The 15,219-nt window shown below is 43.5% G+C and overlaps 1 protein-coding gene across 1 annotated transcript in view; it reads right to left on the reverse strand.

The window, feature by feature from the left end:
* LOC125343683 (deleted in malignant brain tumors 1 protein-like) overlaps positions 1 to 14,667 on the reverse strand; it is a 63,989-nt gene extending 49,322 nt beyond the window's left edge. Inside the window, exons 1-7 of the mRNA XM_048336190.1 lie at positions 14,604 to 14,667; positions 10,776 to 10,944; positions 10,403 to 10,464; positions 8,534 to 8,638; positions 8,075 to 8,104; positions 7,019 to 7,081; positions 1,643 to 1,708 (exon numbers count right to left, since the gene is read on the reverse strand). Of these exons, the coding sequence (XP_048192147.1) occupies positions 1,643 to 1,708; positions 7,019 to 7,081; positions 8,075 to 8,104; positions 8,534 to 8,638; positions 10,403 to 10,464; positions 10,776 to 10,944; positions 14,604 to 14,667 (559 nt within the window). The remainder of the gene's footprint in view (positions 1 to 1,642; positions 1,709 to 7,018; positions 7,082 to 8,074; positions 8,105 to 8,533; positions 8,639 to 10,402; positions 10,465 to 10,775; positions 10,945 to 14,603) is intronic.
* Between the last annotated feature and the right edge of the window lie 552 nt (positions 14,668 to 15,219).

Raw genomic sequence — 15,219 nt, forward strand, 5'->3', positions numbered from 1 at the left:
CCTGTCCCAGGTCTGTGACGTGAAGCGGAGCTCATAAGCAAGCTGCCAGAAACTCCCATGCACCTGTGCATCGAAAGGGAAAGGCTCACCTTCACCTACAGAAAGTATCCATTTAGTGATATGTTTCCTGCTTCCATTGTTTCTGAGACCATAAATCAGTTTGTACTATAAGAATTTTCTAACAATCATCACTGATCAATAAGCAAAGGAATTTTTGTTGTTGTTGGGCTTTTTTTTTTTTTTTTGCAATGGGGTCTCACAATATAATAAAGATTTGCCCCAAACTCATGATTGTCCTGTGTCTGCCTCCTGAGTGCTGGGATTATAGATGCGTGCCACCATGTCCAGCTAAGAAAAGGAATTTTTTTTTAAAGAACTCCAAATGATGAAATAGGTGTCTTATTCCTCAAACTCCTCATCTCCACTTTTATTGACTTCCTGGTCCTGCTTAGCTCTGTGTGTCTGGATGTGATGAAGAGCTGCTAACATATTTCCAGAAAATAACCATCGTAATCCATAGGACCCAGAGGTCTGAACAACCTGGCTGCGTGTGCACCAATGCGGCATCTTCAGGCTCAGCGGTGGGGATGAGCGCTGGAAAGCCATCAGCTCCTGATAATAAAGGGAAAACCTTAGTAATTACAGCCGTGACAGACTGGCCAGCAAGTTCTGAGAAAACGGGCTGAACGTCTTTGAAACCAGCTAACTGGAAAGCCGAAAGCTATGAATTTCTAGAAGTAAACAGGAGAAAATGTGAAAGACCTTTGGTCAAGCAATGTATTTCTTAGACAAAATATGTAAGTATAATAAAAAAAGATGTGGGTCAATTAGATTTCATTGTAAGTTTTTTGATATGCTCTTCAAAAATATGGGCACTTCCTCACTGTTAAAATGAAAAGATAAGCCATAGACTGGGAAAAATTTCAAAGAATATGGTATGATAAGGGACAAAGGGTGAACAAAGGCAGCATTGGCACTCACTAGACACTACGATGAAAACGAACTATGCAACTTTTGGGTAGAGGCAGGAAAGAAAGACTGGGAGAAAACAAAGGAAGAGCTGACATTGTCCAAAAAGAAATGTACTCTTTTCCTGACTTATGTAACAGAAACCCCTCCCTACATCAGCTTTATAATAACAATAAAAAAGTTCTACAGAAAAGAATGAAGAAGAAAAAAGAAACATACAAATTAAAGCCACAAAGAGACATCACTCTTTCATTAGTAGAGAGGCAAGAGTGGCCCAGAGTTAAGATAGACAATCTTAAGTGGTAACATGGATTTCAGAACCACTGCCGTTCTCATATACTGTTGGGAGGAATGCCGAAGGGTACAGACATAGCAAAAAGCCATTTGCAACTTGTTCTTGAATGTCCAGTAGGTTTACTTTTAATAATAAAAGTCAGAAACAAATTCAATGTCCATCACGTTATAAGTGGATAGACAAAATGCAATGGAATACTGCTTCGCCATAAAAAAGGAATGAAAATCTTATACATGGAATTACATTGTGCTGAGCAAAGGATCTGAAATAAAGTACTATATACGGATTGTGTTATATAATATTCTAGAAAATGCAGCTCTACAGACTGATCCCTGTAGCTCACAGGGACCCAGTGGGTTCCTAGGGAAAGTTGCTCACCTGGGGGTCTGCGCTGTGGCAAGCTGGCTCTACGGTTGGCAGGTGCTGTGTCAGCCATGGTTAGTCCTGGAATGACACAGGGATCAAGGTCAGACCTGGAAATCTCTTTTCTGCGAAGGACTCAATTAGCAGCTGGCCAAGAACCACCAACTCAGTCACACCTAAACCCAGACATCTGGATTGGCCACACAGTCTTAACGAACTGCGGGGCTGCTTCTTCTTTAACTTAATCATCGCTGTTAACTAACTACACAATTTAAATGTACTTTTATTTGGAAATTTTGCAAAGAATGCAAACACTATAATTTATGGACTTGGGTTTTAAAAAGCTGATTGGTGTTATTTGTCATTCAAGAAAAACATTTCAGTAGAATACATTTTACAATGCAAACCAAGGACCATTTTCATCCAGTAGTTTATGATTCACTCAAGAAGATTCCACTGCCAGTTTAGTGGTGTGTGAAATAGGCTGTTTCAGTAAGAAAAATGGAGGAAATCTTTAAAAAAAAGATGTTATCTTACATTTTAACTTCAGTTAGAACTATGGAATTTATATATCACTTGAGCACATTTAATTTTTATAGAGTTCTTTCACTGATTCTATTTATTAGAGTTCATTCAATCCTTTAGATAGAAGATAAGGCTGAAATTGGGCTGAAGGTACAGAAGATAAGGTTGGAAGTGAGATAAGACTGACATGTGAGAAGGAAGTAAAGGATTTAGAGATCAAGAAGAAAAGAAAGACATTTTGATTCCTGGTCTTAGCATACCAGATTATTTTTTGGTAAAGATCTGAGAATCTTATGAATTAATTCAGTAGGAAAGATGATCTTTTTGAAACATTTTCTACATTTCTTTGGGTATTAGAGATTCCGGGAGCATCTATTGATTTATAGATTTTTTTCAAAAATCTCACTTTTACTATACTTCATAGATTTGAAGCATTGCAGATCATTCTTTTTTAAAGTTGTTGTCAGTCATGGGGCTTGAACTCAGGGCCTGGATGCTGTCCCTGAGCTCTTTTGCTCAAAGCTAGTGCTCCACCACTTTGAGCCACAGCCCCCTTCTGGTTTTGAGTGGTTAACTAGAGATAAGAGTTTCTTTTTGAAGGGGAAAACTGTTGCTAATATAAACAAGCACTTGTCTCACTTTAGTTCACAACTGAAATGAAGACCTGGATTGTTTTGTCAAATAATATGCCTAGAATTCAGCCAAAGGTACTGACAGTTTTCTGACGAGGATGGAGCCAAGTTCAGAAGGCTGACCAAACCCTCCTAAGTGCCTGTCTTCCCTTTTAATTCTGAATTAATTCCAGGTTCTGCAGTAGTAGGATGAGTCACTGAAGAATTGGTCAAAAAAACTGCAAGACGATGCAGTCATAAAGCTACGAATTGTCCTTGATCACTCTGCTGAGGATATCACACGACCTAGCCAGTTATCCGGCTGAGCTCCTCCCACCAGACAGAGAGGCTGTATATCTAGGTGGCTAGCTGCAAGCCACCAATCTTACCTGATGAGATAGTTGTGAACTTTTTATTCTCTGTTGAAACTAAAGTACAAACAATATTTGTTAGAAGCACCTATTAGTTTGCTAACTGTTGTCTTTGAATAAGAAGAATAGTACAAATAGGACACTGGCCTCTTCCAGGGTGTGGCTGCCTGACTCCCTATCTAGAAGGATTATTCTTGGCTATTATAATTTGGGTTCAGAGGAAGGCTTTGGGAAGCTGATGGGCTCATGAGGGCTCTGATCCCGTCAGTGGTTTAATCCACACCTTCACTGTGGGCATTGTTGGGTGGGTGTGGGAGTTTAAGGAAGCAGAGGCTGGCTGGAGGAGTCGATTTCTGTGATTTTGCCCTATAAGGGTATATCCTCTTACCCCTTATCCCTCTGTACCTGTCCATTCTTCTCTCTCTTTTTCTCTGTTTCCTGAGAATCATGGGGTAAACAGATTGATCCTATCATATGTTCTGCCTCACCAAAGCACAGAAACAACAAAGCCAAGTGATGATGGATTAAAAATCACGAACCAAAAATGATTATTTCCTACTCTTTTTTGTGTGTGCTGGTCCTGGGGCTTGAACTCAGGGTCTTGGCACTGCTCCTGAACTGTTTTTTGTTTGTTTGCTTGTTTATTTGTTTATTTCCCCCTCAAAGCTCTACCACCTGAGCCACAGCTCTGGCTTCTTTTGGTGGCCGATTGAAGATAAGTCTCATGGACTTTCTTGCCTATCTGGCTTTGAACTGCAGTCCTTAGATCTCAGCCTCCTAAGTATCTAGGATTACAGGTGTGAGCCATCTGTGCCCACCTGTATTTCCTACACATACATTGCTCTTCTCAGGTAGTGTTTGTCACATCAATAGAAAGCTGAACACCCCAACTCCATAGACTCACTGAGAGTAAAATCAGATCAGGCATTTGATTTTTGTAAACGTGGAAATCAGAGATTTTGAAGCTGTCACTGTAACAGGGTGAAGTAATGGGCTACAAAAAATAAGAAATAAAACTTGCTTCTGAAAACAAAACGAAACAAAAAAAATAGAAAGCTGATTGACCAAGACTGAAACTGCACCTCAAAGGGCCAAATGCCCTTTCCACACACGCGCCATTTGCATGTCCTTTCATTCACTCAATGAATGTTTATTCAGGGCCCATAATGTGCCAAGCATAAGGATGGATGCCAAGGATACAGTGATGGGTGAAACCTTTGCCTTTGGTGTTAAAGTCTGGTAGCACAGGTGACCCTGAGCCTCACACATTCTCCCTGCCCTTTACCTTGAATATCATCTCCTGGCACATAGAACACATCACATCTAGCTTTTGTTGTTGTAGCTCAAAGCACACTGGCTTACCTGATGGCTTTGTTAGGTGGTTAACATCTTTTGAGTTGGTGGACATTAAGAGAGCTGGTGGAGAAACGATACAAGGAAAATTACTCCTGGTATTTACTATTGAGTAGAAAGAGAAGGATGCTCCCTATCCCGGAGAACCATTCAATACCTGTCTACAAGCATGGTCACAACAGAGAGGCTCAAAAGGAACCAGAAGCTTTAAGACAGTATGCCAGGCACAAATACACTATTGCGTATAGTGCGGGGCCATTTTCAATGCAATATGCAAAAGTAAGTAAATGCATAGAGACAGACAGCAAGCTGTCTGAGCAGTAGGAGTCAGGACACAGTACAGGCAGCTATACACACAACAACTCCTTGAAATAAGTGCTTGTGCCATTTCTCGGGTGAGGTAATTGAAGCACAAGGATGTAGTTAGGGTCACAGGGTGGGAGGTAGTAGAAAACAGGTCCAATCCTAGTGTCCAGGAGTCATTCTGAGAATCGCATTGCCAACCGTGTGTAGTTTGCCCCTTAGACTTCCGATCTACTCTTATTTAGTCATCTAGAAAGGAGAACCAAGCATTTTAGTGGTTTTGCTCTCTCTCACACACTCGTGTTTGAAAATGAACATAAGAATATGAACTGAGAAGAGCCAGGAGGCCTTCTTTTATCCAGTATTCCCTTGGGTTTTTTTTTTTTTTTTTTGTTCATTTAACAAGCCTCGAGTCCCCAGCCGAGAGGAGGCATGCAGACATTTTTGGGATTCTGTGTCTCATGAAGTCGTCAGGAAAACAAGTGGATTCAGTTCAGAGCTTCTGTCTGAGAGGAGAAGGAGTTGGAAAATGTGAGCAGGTAAAGAACTGCAAGCCTAGGGCATTAGGAGAAATGCAAAAAATTTGAAAGCAAGATCAGCTCAGAGATGAGCCCATTCAACTCCTAGCTTCTCCCATCTCAAAGGATTCATTTCTGAACAGGCAGCACGCTTGGTCTTCTTGTAGTTGTTAGTAGCTAATAGGATTTTAATGTGGTTTAGAATAGTTGGACACTACTTATGTTGTCATTCTACTGACTTTGCAGGCAATTTTTAACTTACCTGTGTTTCCTTATTTGAAAAAAACAAATCCTGGGAGCTTCCTCCTCTAGTGGTTGGGAGGCTCAGATACGATAAACCACACAAAGCATTGACATAGCAATGGAAAGGGTATAAGGCAGTGCGGCTTAATGGAAATTAGGCTGGAGCAACAAATGTAATTAACATTTCCTGGTAACCACATTTTAAAAGGGGGAAGAATAACAGATAACAAATATGTAAATGGCATTTGTTACTTGTTATGCTTAAAATACTATCATCAAATATGTGATCAATATAAAATACCATCGAGGAATTAAAAAACACACTAAAAACATGAGGTACAGTTGACATACTAAAAACATGCCCATCTGTAGTGTATGTGATCTGATGCATTTGGACATGTGCACACATCTGAGGTACTGTAACTATAATGAAAAGAATGAATATATCTCTTCCAAGCATTGTTTAGCATCCCCTTATGCATGTAGTCACAATATTTAATGAGATGTACTTCCTTAACAATTCTTTGGAGACATGGTTTCACTACATGGCCTACGCTGTGCTCTTTCCTCAAGCGTTTGGTTTCTAGGTTTAAGTGCACCACCATATCTGACACCCAAAATTTAAGATTTATTAAAAATGATCATATGCCTTGTCAGACTACGAGTTACATGCTGGTGTAACTAACATGACAGTTGTTATAGATGAGGGAAGACCCAAGACAACTAGCAGGATGATACAATGGAAATGGATTGTAATGGTGGCTGCTCACCCTGCCCTGTCCATGTGACTCACCAGCCCGGGAAAACGACTAAACTCTCGCCATGCTGGACAGCTTCCAGATATGAGGTGATTGTGTACTTTCTCTCCCTCCCTCCCTCCCTCCCTTCTTTCTTTCTTTCTTTCTTTCTTTCTTTCTTTCTTTCTTTCTTTCTTTCTTTCTTTCTTTCTTTCTTTCTTTCTTTCCTTCTTTCCTTCTGTCTCTCTCTCTTTCTCTCTTTCTTTCTTTCTTTTTGCCAATCCTGAGGCTTGAACTTGGGGCCTGGGCACTGTCCCCAAAAGTCTTTTGCTCAAGGCTAGCATTCTACCACTTGAGCCATTGTTTATGTGGTACTGAGGAATCAAACCCAGGGCTTCATGCATGGTAGACAAGCTCTGAACTTTAAGTTCAAAAGATACTAGATGATTCCTTGATAATTTTCCTTTCTCTGACACACACACACACACACACACACCTCTTTTCCTCATATTCTTTGCAGTTGTAAAAGGATGCAACATGAGAAGTCTTGAATTAGCTTTTGTTTGGGGGGGTGTGTGTAAAATCACAGTCAGTGTTGATGCAAGGTTGACCGTGTGAAATGTAAACCATCCAAGATTAATTTTCTTCCCTCTGATTAGCCCGATCTTAAGTTTTCTTGGTCCTTGGTGGTGGTGGCAGTGAGCTAGGCATGGAGGGGCTTGGGTCTTACCTGACGAGGTTGACTGCGCAGCTGTCTGGGGAGAGAGCCGAGGGGAGATGGCAGCGGGGAGAACTGCAACAAAGAAACATGGGTGAGTGTCCCACAGCTCTTCCAAGCACTCCACCGTGCATGGCCATGGAGGGGCGCCCTGGGGTTCTGCAAGATACAATGCTGTCTTAATTGCAAAGTAACCACTACATACAAAAGTGTTCGAAATTGCCCCTCCCCGCTAGTCACCGATTTTCATTCCCAATGAACTCAATGATCCTTATCTCGTCTTTGCCACATTCAGAGTCTAAGTATTTGCAGAGTTTTGCAGTGTGAGTTGTGTGCAAAACACTGCCTTCTCCCCGAGAGCTGGCCCAGTCACTCAGCCCTTCGGATCCCCTGGTGCTTTTTGTTCGTTTATGATGCTTATTTTAGTCCTCTGCTGGCTTTAGGACTGATCTTTCTATGTGTAAGCATTGCCCTGCTTGCTGGCATTGTGCTGTTTGTAGGTGTGGCACTTGGTAGACATTACAGTAGTTAGATGGAGAGTCCTTGGTCAGCTTTCACCATTCACTTGGCACGTGCTGCCTCTCTTCCAGCTCAACAGTCTTCTCTCAACTTGCTGTTTGGATCACCACATTTCAATGTGAGACCTGAATGCTGGGTCCATTCTGAGCCTCTGCCAGTACCGACTACAGAACTGTATTTCACAGGCAAAAGGCAGTGGCAGAATCTTGTCTTCTTCTTCAAAGACATCAAGCTCTAAGCTGCTGGCTCTGAAGGCAGAGGACTTGGGCAAGTTGTTGTTCTTGTTCTTCTTGTTGTTGTTCTTCTATTTCTTCTTCTAGTTCTTGCTATTGTTGTATTTCTCCTCCTCCTCCCCCCCCCCCCCCTCCTCACTGTCATCTACTTCTCTCTGGAATTTGGATGGATAAGAAAAGTTTCACACTGAATACCACTGGACCAGGAAAATAACACAATTAAAATACAACGTATGGTCCCTATCGTTTTCTTACAGTCATCATGTCTGAAAGTCATGGCATATCTAGGGGAAGATAACAAAAAGGTTTTTCTTACCTGATAATATGGTTACCGAATTTCCATCACCTGTTGGTACAAACAAATTGAAATATTTCTTATTCAATTATGATTAATAACCTTCAGATAAGCTACTTTAATATGTTTTTTAAAATGTGACAGGTCTGAGTTACAAAGGGTGAAATAAATCCCTGGCAAAATGCAGCCCCCTAGGACTTAACAGGCTTTCATGACTTGATTGTCCCTAGGACACTCTAGGGGATACCGGCTTTTTGAAATGCCACACAAAGACAGCAAGCCAGTCACCAGAGGAATTTGAGGCCATCTACTTACCTTAGACGGTCCATTCATAACTGGGCCCAACTATGTGCAGAATACAGTTCTCCCTTCCAAATATAACCCAGCAGTTGCAATGAAAAACAAAATTGTCTTTAAACTAAAAGGAATATTTGTATCCAATAAGGCCCACTAGTGGAACTTCAGGAAATAGCTTCCTACCTTGGGGCATTGGCAGCGATTCTTCAACATTCTCTGCAAGGAGAGGGGCTGAGAGTTTGGTGTCTGTTAGAACGTGAAAGAGTGGGTGGCCCTTTACCCGCTGACCTGAACCCCACAGAGTACAAAAAGACGTTTACTAAACAGTCATATGAGCAATAGAAACAATTTACCAACATTTCTCCTCCACATGGAGGTAGGAATTACGCTTTTCATAACAATTTCACTGGAAAAAATGAAAATAACTACCAGAGGATAATCAAGATGTTTATGCTTGAAATGAAGATGAAGCTAATTATTTAGAGAGAAGAAAATGACCCCGAAGCATTTTGAACTTAATGGCTGGATTACCTTAATGGCTCAGGAATATAGAAATGGTCATGATGACCATTGAAATATGACAACCAAATCCCTTCCCATACTATTGTTCGGCTATCTTCTCACAACTTGTGTTGGAATGGAAAATATCATTTGTTTAAAAAAAAGTGCAAACTTACCTGATATAGGCTTTGAGTAGTCAGTCTCTATTAACAGATAGAAAAAGAAAAGATGTCTTTAAGAAAAGTGTAGTTATTGTTGCTAGAGACTCTCCCATTACAAGTGAATTTTAAAATGACAAAGTCAGTCTCTCAGAAATAAAAATGTTGACTCTTCCTGGCTTAGTTTAGATGATTTTAACTGACCACCAGATGTATAAATAGCCACTGATTTTACTCGAAGAACAGTTCAGTAGATCCTAGAAGCCTTATAGAGCCCATGTTTTTTGATGGAATTTTAATCAGAGGAGTGGTAATAAAATGAAAAATCACCCAACAAGGACACAGATAAATGGACACACACACACACACACACACACACACACACACACACACACCCTCAACAATTAAACTTCTTGAATCAATTTTAAGAAGGTAATTTATTACTTTAATATTCTGCTGTAGTTCTTTCTGGTTAAATATAACCAGAAAATATGATGAGTGACCAAGTTCATTGCTCTAGATACACTAAATAAATTATTCCCCCCACCCCACCCCCACTCCCTGCACGCTCATTTGTTTTTAGCATTGATAGTATGAAGGAGATGCGTTGCAAGCATGAGTTGTGTGTTTTCCTGTTCCCGTGGATTATAGTTGGCAGCAATTTTCTCCCTAAGGAGACATGTTGGAAGACATTGTAGGGTGTCACAGCTGGTATTCAGGTGCTGTTTGAGGGTAGGAAAGGTCAAAAACACAGTCATGCAGCCTACAATGCGCAGGACAGCCGACCCACGAGGAATAATCTAGCTCCAAAAATCCAGAGTGCTGAGACGAGAAACTCTGGTGCAGGCTGATCATGGCAACACTGTTTTGTCAAGGACATGTGACCTGTAATTCCTGGCCTGAATTCAAAATCAACAGGACCAGCTAGGACTGTTCTAACATCGTCCTTGACCGATCTGCAAACTTCCAGTGGGAAGAAGAACCAAAACACCTTGACCTCTCCATCCCCCATAGAGTCCTTGAATGGTTCAACAGTTAGTGACTTCGGTTGCCTCTTCGTGAGACATTTCAAAGTTGGGGCCCACGGTGCATCTCTCTATGAAACCCATTTCTACAGCATTTGGCTAATAAATGTCAGAGCTCAAGCTGAGGCTCTCAAATGACCAGTGTCTGCTGACGATGACTCACATAAGGAAGACATGGCCTGTGATCACAGAGGTGCGGGCTGTGCCGATGCAATCTGTGGGTACAATCCCAGCTGACCTGGGTCTCACCCGCACACTGGGATCTGTGGGTACAATCCCAGCTGACCTGGGTCTCGTCTGCACACTGGGACCTGTGGGTACAATCCCAGCTGACCTGTGGGTACAATCCCAGATGACCTGGGTCTCACCCGCAACCTGGGATCTGTGGGTACAATCCCAGATGACCTGGGTCTCATCTGCACACTGGGATCTGTGGGTACAATCCCAGCTGACCTGGGTCTCACCCGCACACTGGGATCTGTGGGTACAATCCCAGCTGACCTGGGTCTCGTGTGCACACTGGGATCTGTGGGCACAATCCCAGCTGACCTGGGTCTCACCCGCACACTGGGATCTGTGGGTACAATCCCAGCTGACCTGGGTCTCGTCTGCACACTGGGATCTGTGGGTACAATCCCAGCTAACCTGGGTCTCACGCGCACATTGGGATCTGTGGGCACAATCCCAGCTGACCTGGGTCTTGTTTGCACACTGGGATCTGTGGGCACAATCCCAGCTGACCTGGGTCTCTCGCGCACACTGGGATCTGTGGGCACAATCCCAGCTGACCTGGGTCTCTCGCGCACACTGGGATCTGTGGGCACAATCACAGCTGACCTGGGTCTCACGCGCACATTGGGATCTGTGGGTACAATCCCAGCTGACCTGGGTCTCTCGTGCACACTGGGATCTGTGGGTACAATCCCAGCTAACCTGGGTCTCACCCGCACACTGGGATCTGTGGGTACAATCCCAGCTGACCTGGGTCTCACCCGCACACTGGGATCTGTGGGCACAATCCCAGCTGACCTGGGGCCTCACCTGCACAGACCCTGACTGTGTATTCCCCGGAACCACAGTTATGCACTTGCTGTCCTGCATGAGGACACTGCCCCCAGGAAACCCTCGCTCCAGTGCAGTTTGGGTCTGGCCTGGGGGCTCCACAGGTACCCACAGTACAGCAGCCTTCGCACCCCACCACCTCTGTCCTGCGCAGGCCCTCCGGGTCCTCACACCCCACCCCACTGGTCCTCACACCCAGCCCCACTGGCCGTGGTAGAAAACTTCCCCTCGGCCCTGGCACTGACCCACTGGTGAGTTGCAACTGCAGCCCGTCTTAAGGACAGACAAGTGCTGCACGTTTGCAACACGCAAACACATTTTGCACCAGCCCGTTTGTTGAAGCACCTGGGAAGCGTTCTATTGCACATGCACGGACGGCCCTTGGCACACTTTCTAGAAGAGCCTTGTCACCGCTGGCGCGGAGATTAAGGCCTGGCTTCAGAGTCTGGAGATGGAGTCATGTCAGCCCAGACCCAAACCAGGATGTGAGACTGCACCAGGTGCCAAGGAAGGAAGCGGAGGTGTTCACAGTGTTTTCAGAGGAAAACCACGTGTTGGGGATGTCTTTTTCTTTTTGTTAGTCCTGGGGCTTGAACTCTGGGCCTGAGCACTGTCCCTGAGCTCCTCAGCTCAAGGCTAGAGCTCTGCCAGTTGAGCCACAACACCACTTCCAGATCTCATCTATCCGAATCGGATAGATGCTACTCCAGGGAGCGATGACCTCTGTCTTTCTTGGGGTGCCCTTCGCCCTCGCTGTGCAGATGAAGTGCTCTGCTAAGTCCCCCGTTTCCTTTCCAGTGGCATGTGACCAACAGAGCATTGGGGTGTTCCTGGTGGTTGTTCCTGGAAGATCATAGGGGGCCCAGTTGTTCATAAGCCTCTTGTGCAATCAGCAGGAGCCAGACAAAGCCTATTGGGTTATTTCGTTTCACTAATCCTAGTCTCCTGGAAGCTCAAGAACACTGCCCTACACACACACACACACACACACACACACACACACACACACACGCACACACACGCACACATGCACATACACACACTACAACACTGCAGGGTGGCAGACACACCCTGGAGGGGTGGGTATATAGTGAAAATATAACAATAGGTGTGGCCAAAGGGTCACAACGGTAGCAGGGACAAAGGAGGAATCCAGGAGCCAGAGGAAAATAGCCCCATTGATACCTGAGACTTATAAATGGTGACTCTAGATCGGTTGAACCTCTCAAATATCCTTAGATTTGCAGTGACTCAAGGGAAATGATCTCATAATCCTCTTATTTTTATTTTGGGGAGGGTCTTCTAGGCAGAGATTAGTCAAGAATGCAGTGTTTTTACTAAGTGTTGCTCCCTTCCTTGACTTAGCCTATTTATGCAAGCCTCTTAGTTTACAGAGTCCTATGTGTCCCCAGCACAGCAAACAGCTCTGCAATTTGGTACAAAATTGGCAAATTTTAAGGAAAATAGAATAAGAGGCAAGAGAACTGAATGCTGTAAGTGAATGTTGAAAGAAACCTACTCCATCAGCCCTCCCAGGGGCTGATTTGCTCACTGGAGGTAGGTGTGGGATTCAGGAGGGCTGGGACTAGGGTTGAGGCTAACCTTTATTCCAAGAGACTCACCCAGTTTGTTCCCAGTGCATTATCCTGTAGCTCTTTGAGTATAAACCTAAGGAAACCACTGAATTCAGAGGAGGCACTCCCCTCCCCACCCCCCACCAGCTTCCAGAAGTCACGAAACGCGTCTCTTTCCTTCTCACTCCAACATCTATCTTAAATCCCTTGGGCACTTTGGGTCCTGAGCCATGTTCATTTCCCAAGGACTAGGCGTAGGGAGAGGGGAAGGCAGAGTTCAATGCAACTCCTGGATGGGTCCATGGGTGACCTTGCCACACCTATAGCGACATTCTCAAGGGCATCATGGAGCCTCATCAGACTCCGTATCACTTGTGTTCCTACAGTGAGACAAATATGATGGATTCGAGTTCTGAATTCCCTCAGAGATTTCCTTCCAAACACTGTTGTACATCAGAAACCCCCATCCGTTTCCATGTGCAGTTGGTACAGTTTAGAGTATTGGTTTATATCGTAGGGAGGAACTGGGAGAAAACAAAGTCCTTTCCTGTTGATTTTTTTTTGACTGTATTGGAAGTTTTGTTGAAATATCGAAAGGGAACATCTTGGTTTCTTGGAGTGCAGAGATGCAGTGGAAAGTCATTATGTGCTAAATCTGAGAACCTATGTTTTTACTACTTGCTATTATGACACACATTTAATCACTTACAGCATCTACTACTATTGTATCTGATGTTGGGGATGATTATTAGTGACTTTACATTTTCTATACTTGACGCACTCTCCCAAGCATTTTACTAGTATTATTTCATTAAAGCCCCTTTAATAATCCTATGCATTATACTGGAGATCAAAAACATATCTAAGCTCATGGAGTCAGAAAGGGACCAGTCAGGGCTAATGCGAATTGTCCAGTTCTTGTGGCCCTAAAACCCACATTCCCAGGCACAATCTTCATAGGCCAAGCAGTGAGGAACACGACCCAGAAACCCAAAGGATTCAAGGAATAATTAAATCCTTAGCACCCTAGTAGATCTTGATAACTGTGCATCAATATTGGACATCAATATACCTGTACACTTTCTTGTAGAATTAAAGAATTTGTGCATAAAATGTATGTGATTCTGTGCATAATGAACTATGCCTCTTTTATAGTTAGTAAGAATTATATTCAGGGTGTTTGTTGGCCAAAAGTTTTTCTAAATTTTCATTTTAGAGTAAAAAGGGGGAAAAAAACACCTAATCGAAGACCTTGTTATTTTTACCCAAATCTACAAAATGATGATAACATAAATGAAATTATGTAGCTATTTTAAATTAGTTTAGCTCCAAAGTAAATTAAAACTTTCTTAAAAGGACTAGGTGTGGGATACACATTAAAACTAAGAATATGAAAAGGGCCAATCTATTTTTATGGGAAGGTATCTATTTTCAGATTAGATAGCTTCATAAATCAAATCCAGATAATTTTATGAAAGGCCAAATATTTTGAGCTAAGATTGTTTCACAGTGCATTTTCCAATTCCACTCAGCAACATTAAAGAGCCCATGTCTGTAATCCAACACCATTAGTGCTGAATATCAAAATATAATTCATACACCAAATACCAGTTTTAAATCCTTATTAGATTATTTATAGCTGAGCATTCCATTGTTATCCGTCTCCATCCAGGAGCCTACAAAAAAGAACTACGAATCATCTGGCGCTTTGTTTACAGAAGGCAAGTCTTACAGAAAAGTATCCGACCCAACTTCCCTCAAATGGACTGTGATCGTGTATGATTGGTCTGGGCCAGTCATGATCATGTGAAGCAGAGTCGTCCAGATGGAATTGTAAGCCCACGAGCTGGTGAAGAAGATTCAAACAACCCCACTTTCCCTTCAGCTTGGAAGCAGGTATACACACCCCAGCCCCGGGGCACTGGCTGCCTACCTGCTTCAGGAAGCGCAGCGGCTTGGACCAGCAGTAGCCAGAGGAGGCAGGCAGGACAGCCCATGTTGGGAGGCGGTCCCGCTACCTGTCAGCTTGGAGTTCCAGCTTTATATGCTCTCTAGGCTCCCTGGTAGGGGTGGCCCTGGAAACCTGATGCTCTCCTCAGGCTTGGGGTTGGCAGGTGTCCAGCGCAGGGGAACAACTGATTTCTTTGGATATTCTGTGTCTATTTGCTTTGGGGAGAAAGAGTGATTTCACCTGTTCCAAGTTTTCGTGGAACCTGTAGGGAGACGAAATCAGGAAGAAAACACGTTAAGACCCTGCGGCCCCCTGGAAGAGAGAGGCCACCAGGAGCCCTGGGTCTTAGGGAAGACATGATTTGCCATAGCACATGACTGTGCTGTGGGAAATCTGCTCACCTTTCCATGCCCACATACCCTGCCCCCCACCCCAGAACCAAATGAGATTTCTTCCTGGCATTTCCGGTTTTGTATCTTTGAACACATGGAGTCCATAATATGATGTTTGTACTTCCTAGTACTTCCCAGAGATGCTAAAAGGCAAGGTGAGGAGGGAGAAAGGCCCTGAACCATTGCTGTATTGTATCATCTCACCA

Source organism: Perognathus longimembris, chromosome 2, assembly GCF_023159225.1.
Source record: "Perognathus longimembris pacificus isolate PPM17 chromosome 2, ASM2315922v1, whole genome shotgun sequence".
In the NCBI taxonomy this organism is placed as follows: domain Eukaryota; kingdom Metazoa; phylum Chordata; class Mammalia; order Rodentia; family Heteromyidae; genus Perognathus; species Perognathus longimembris.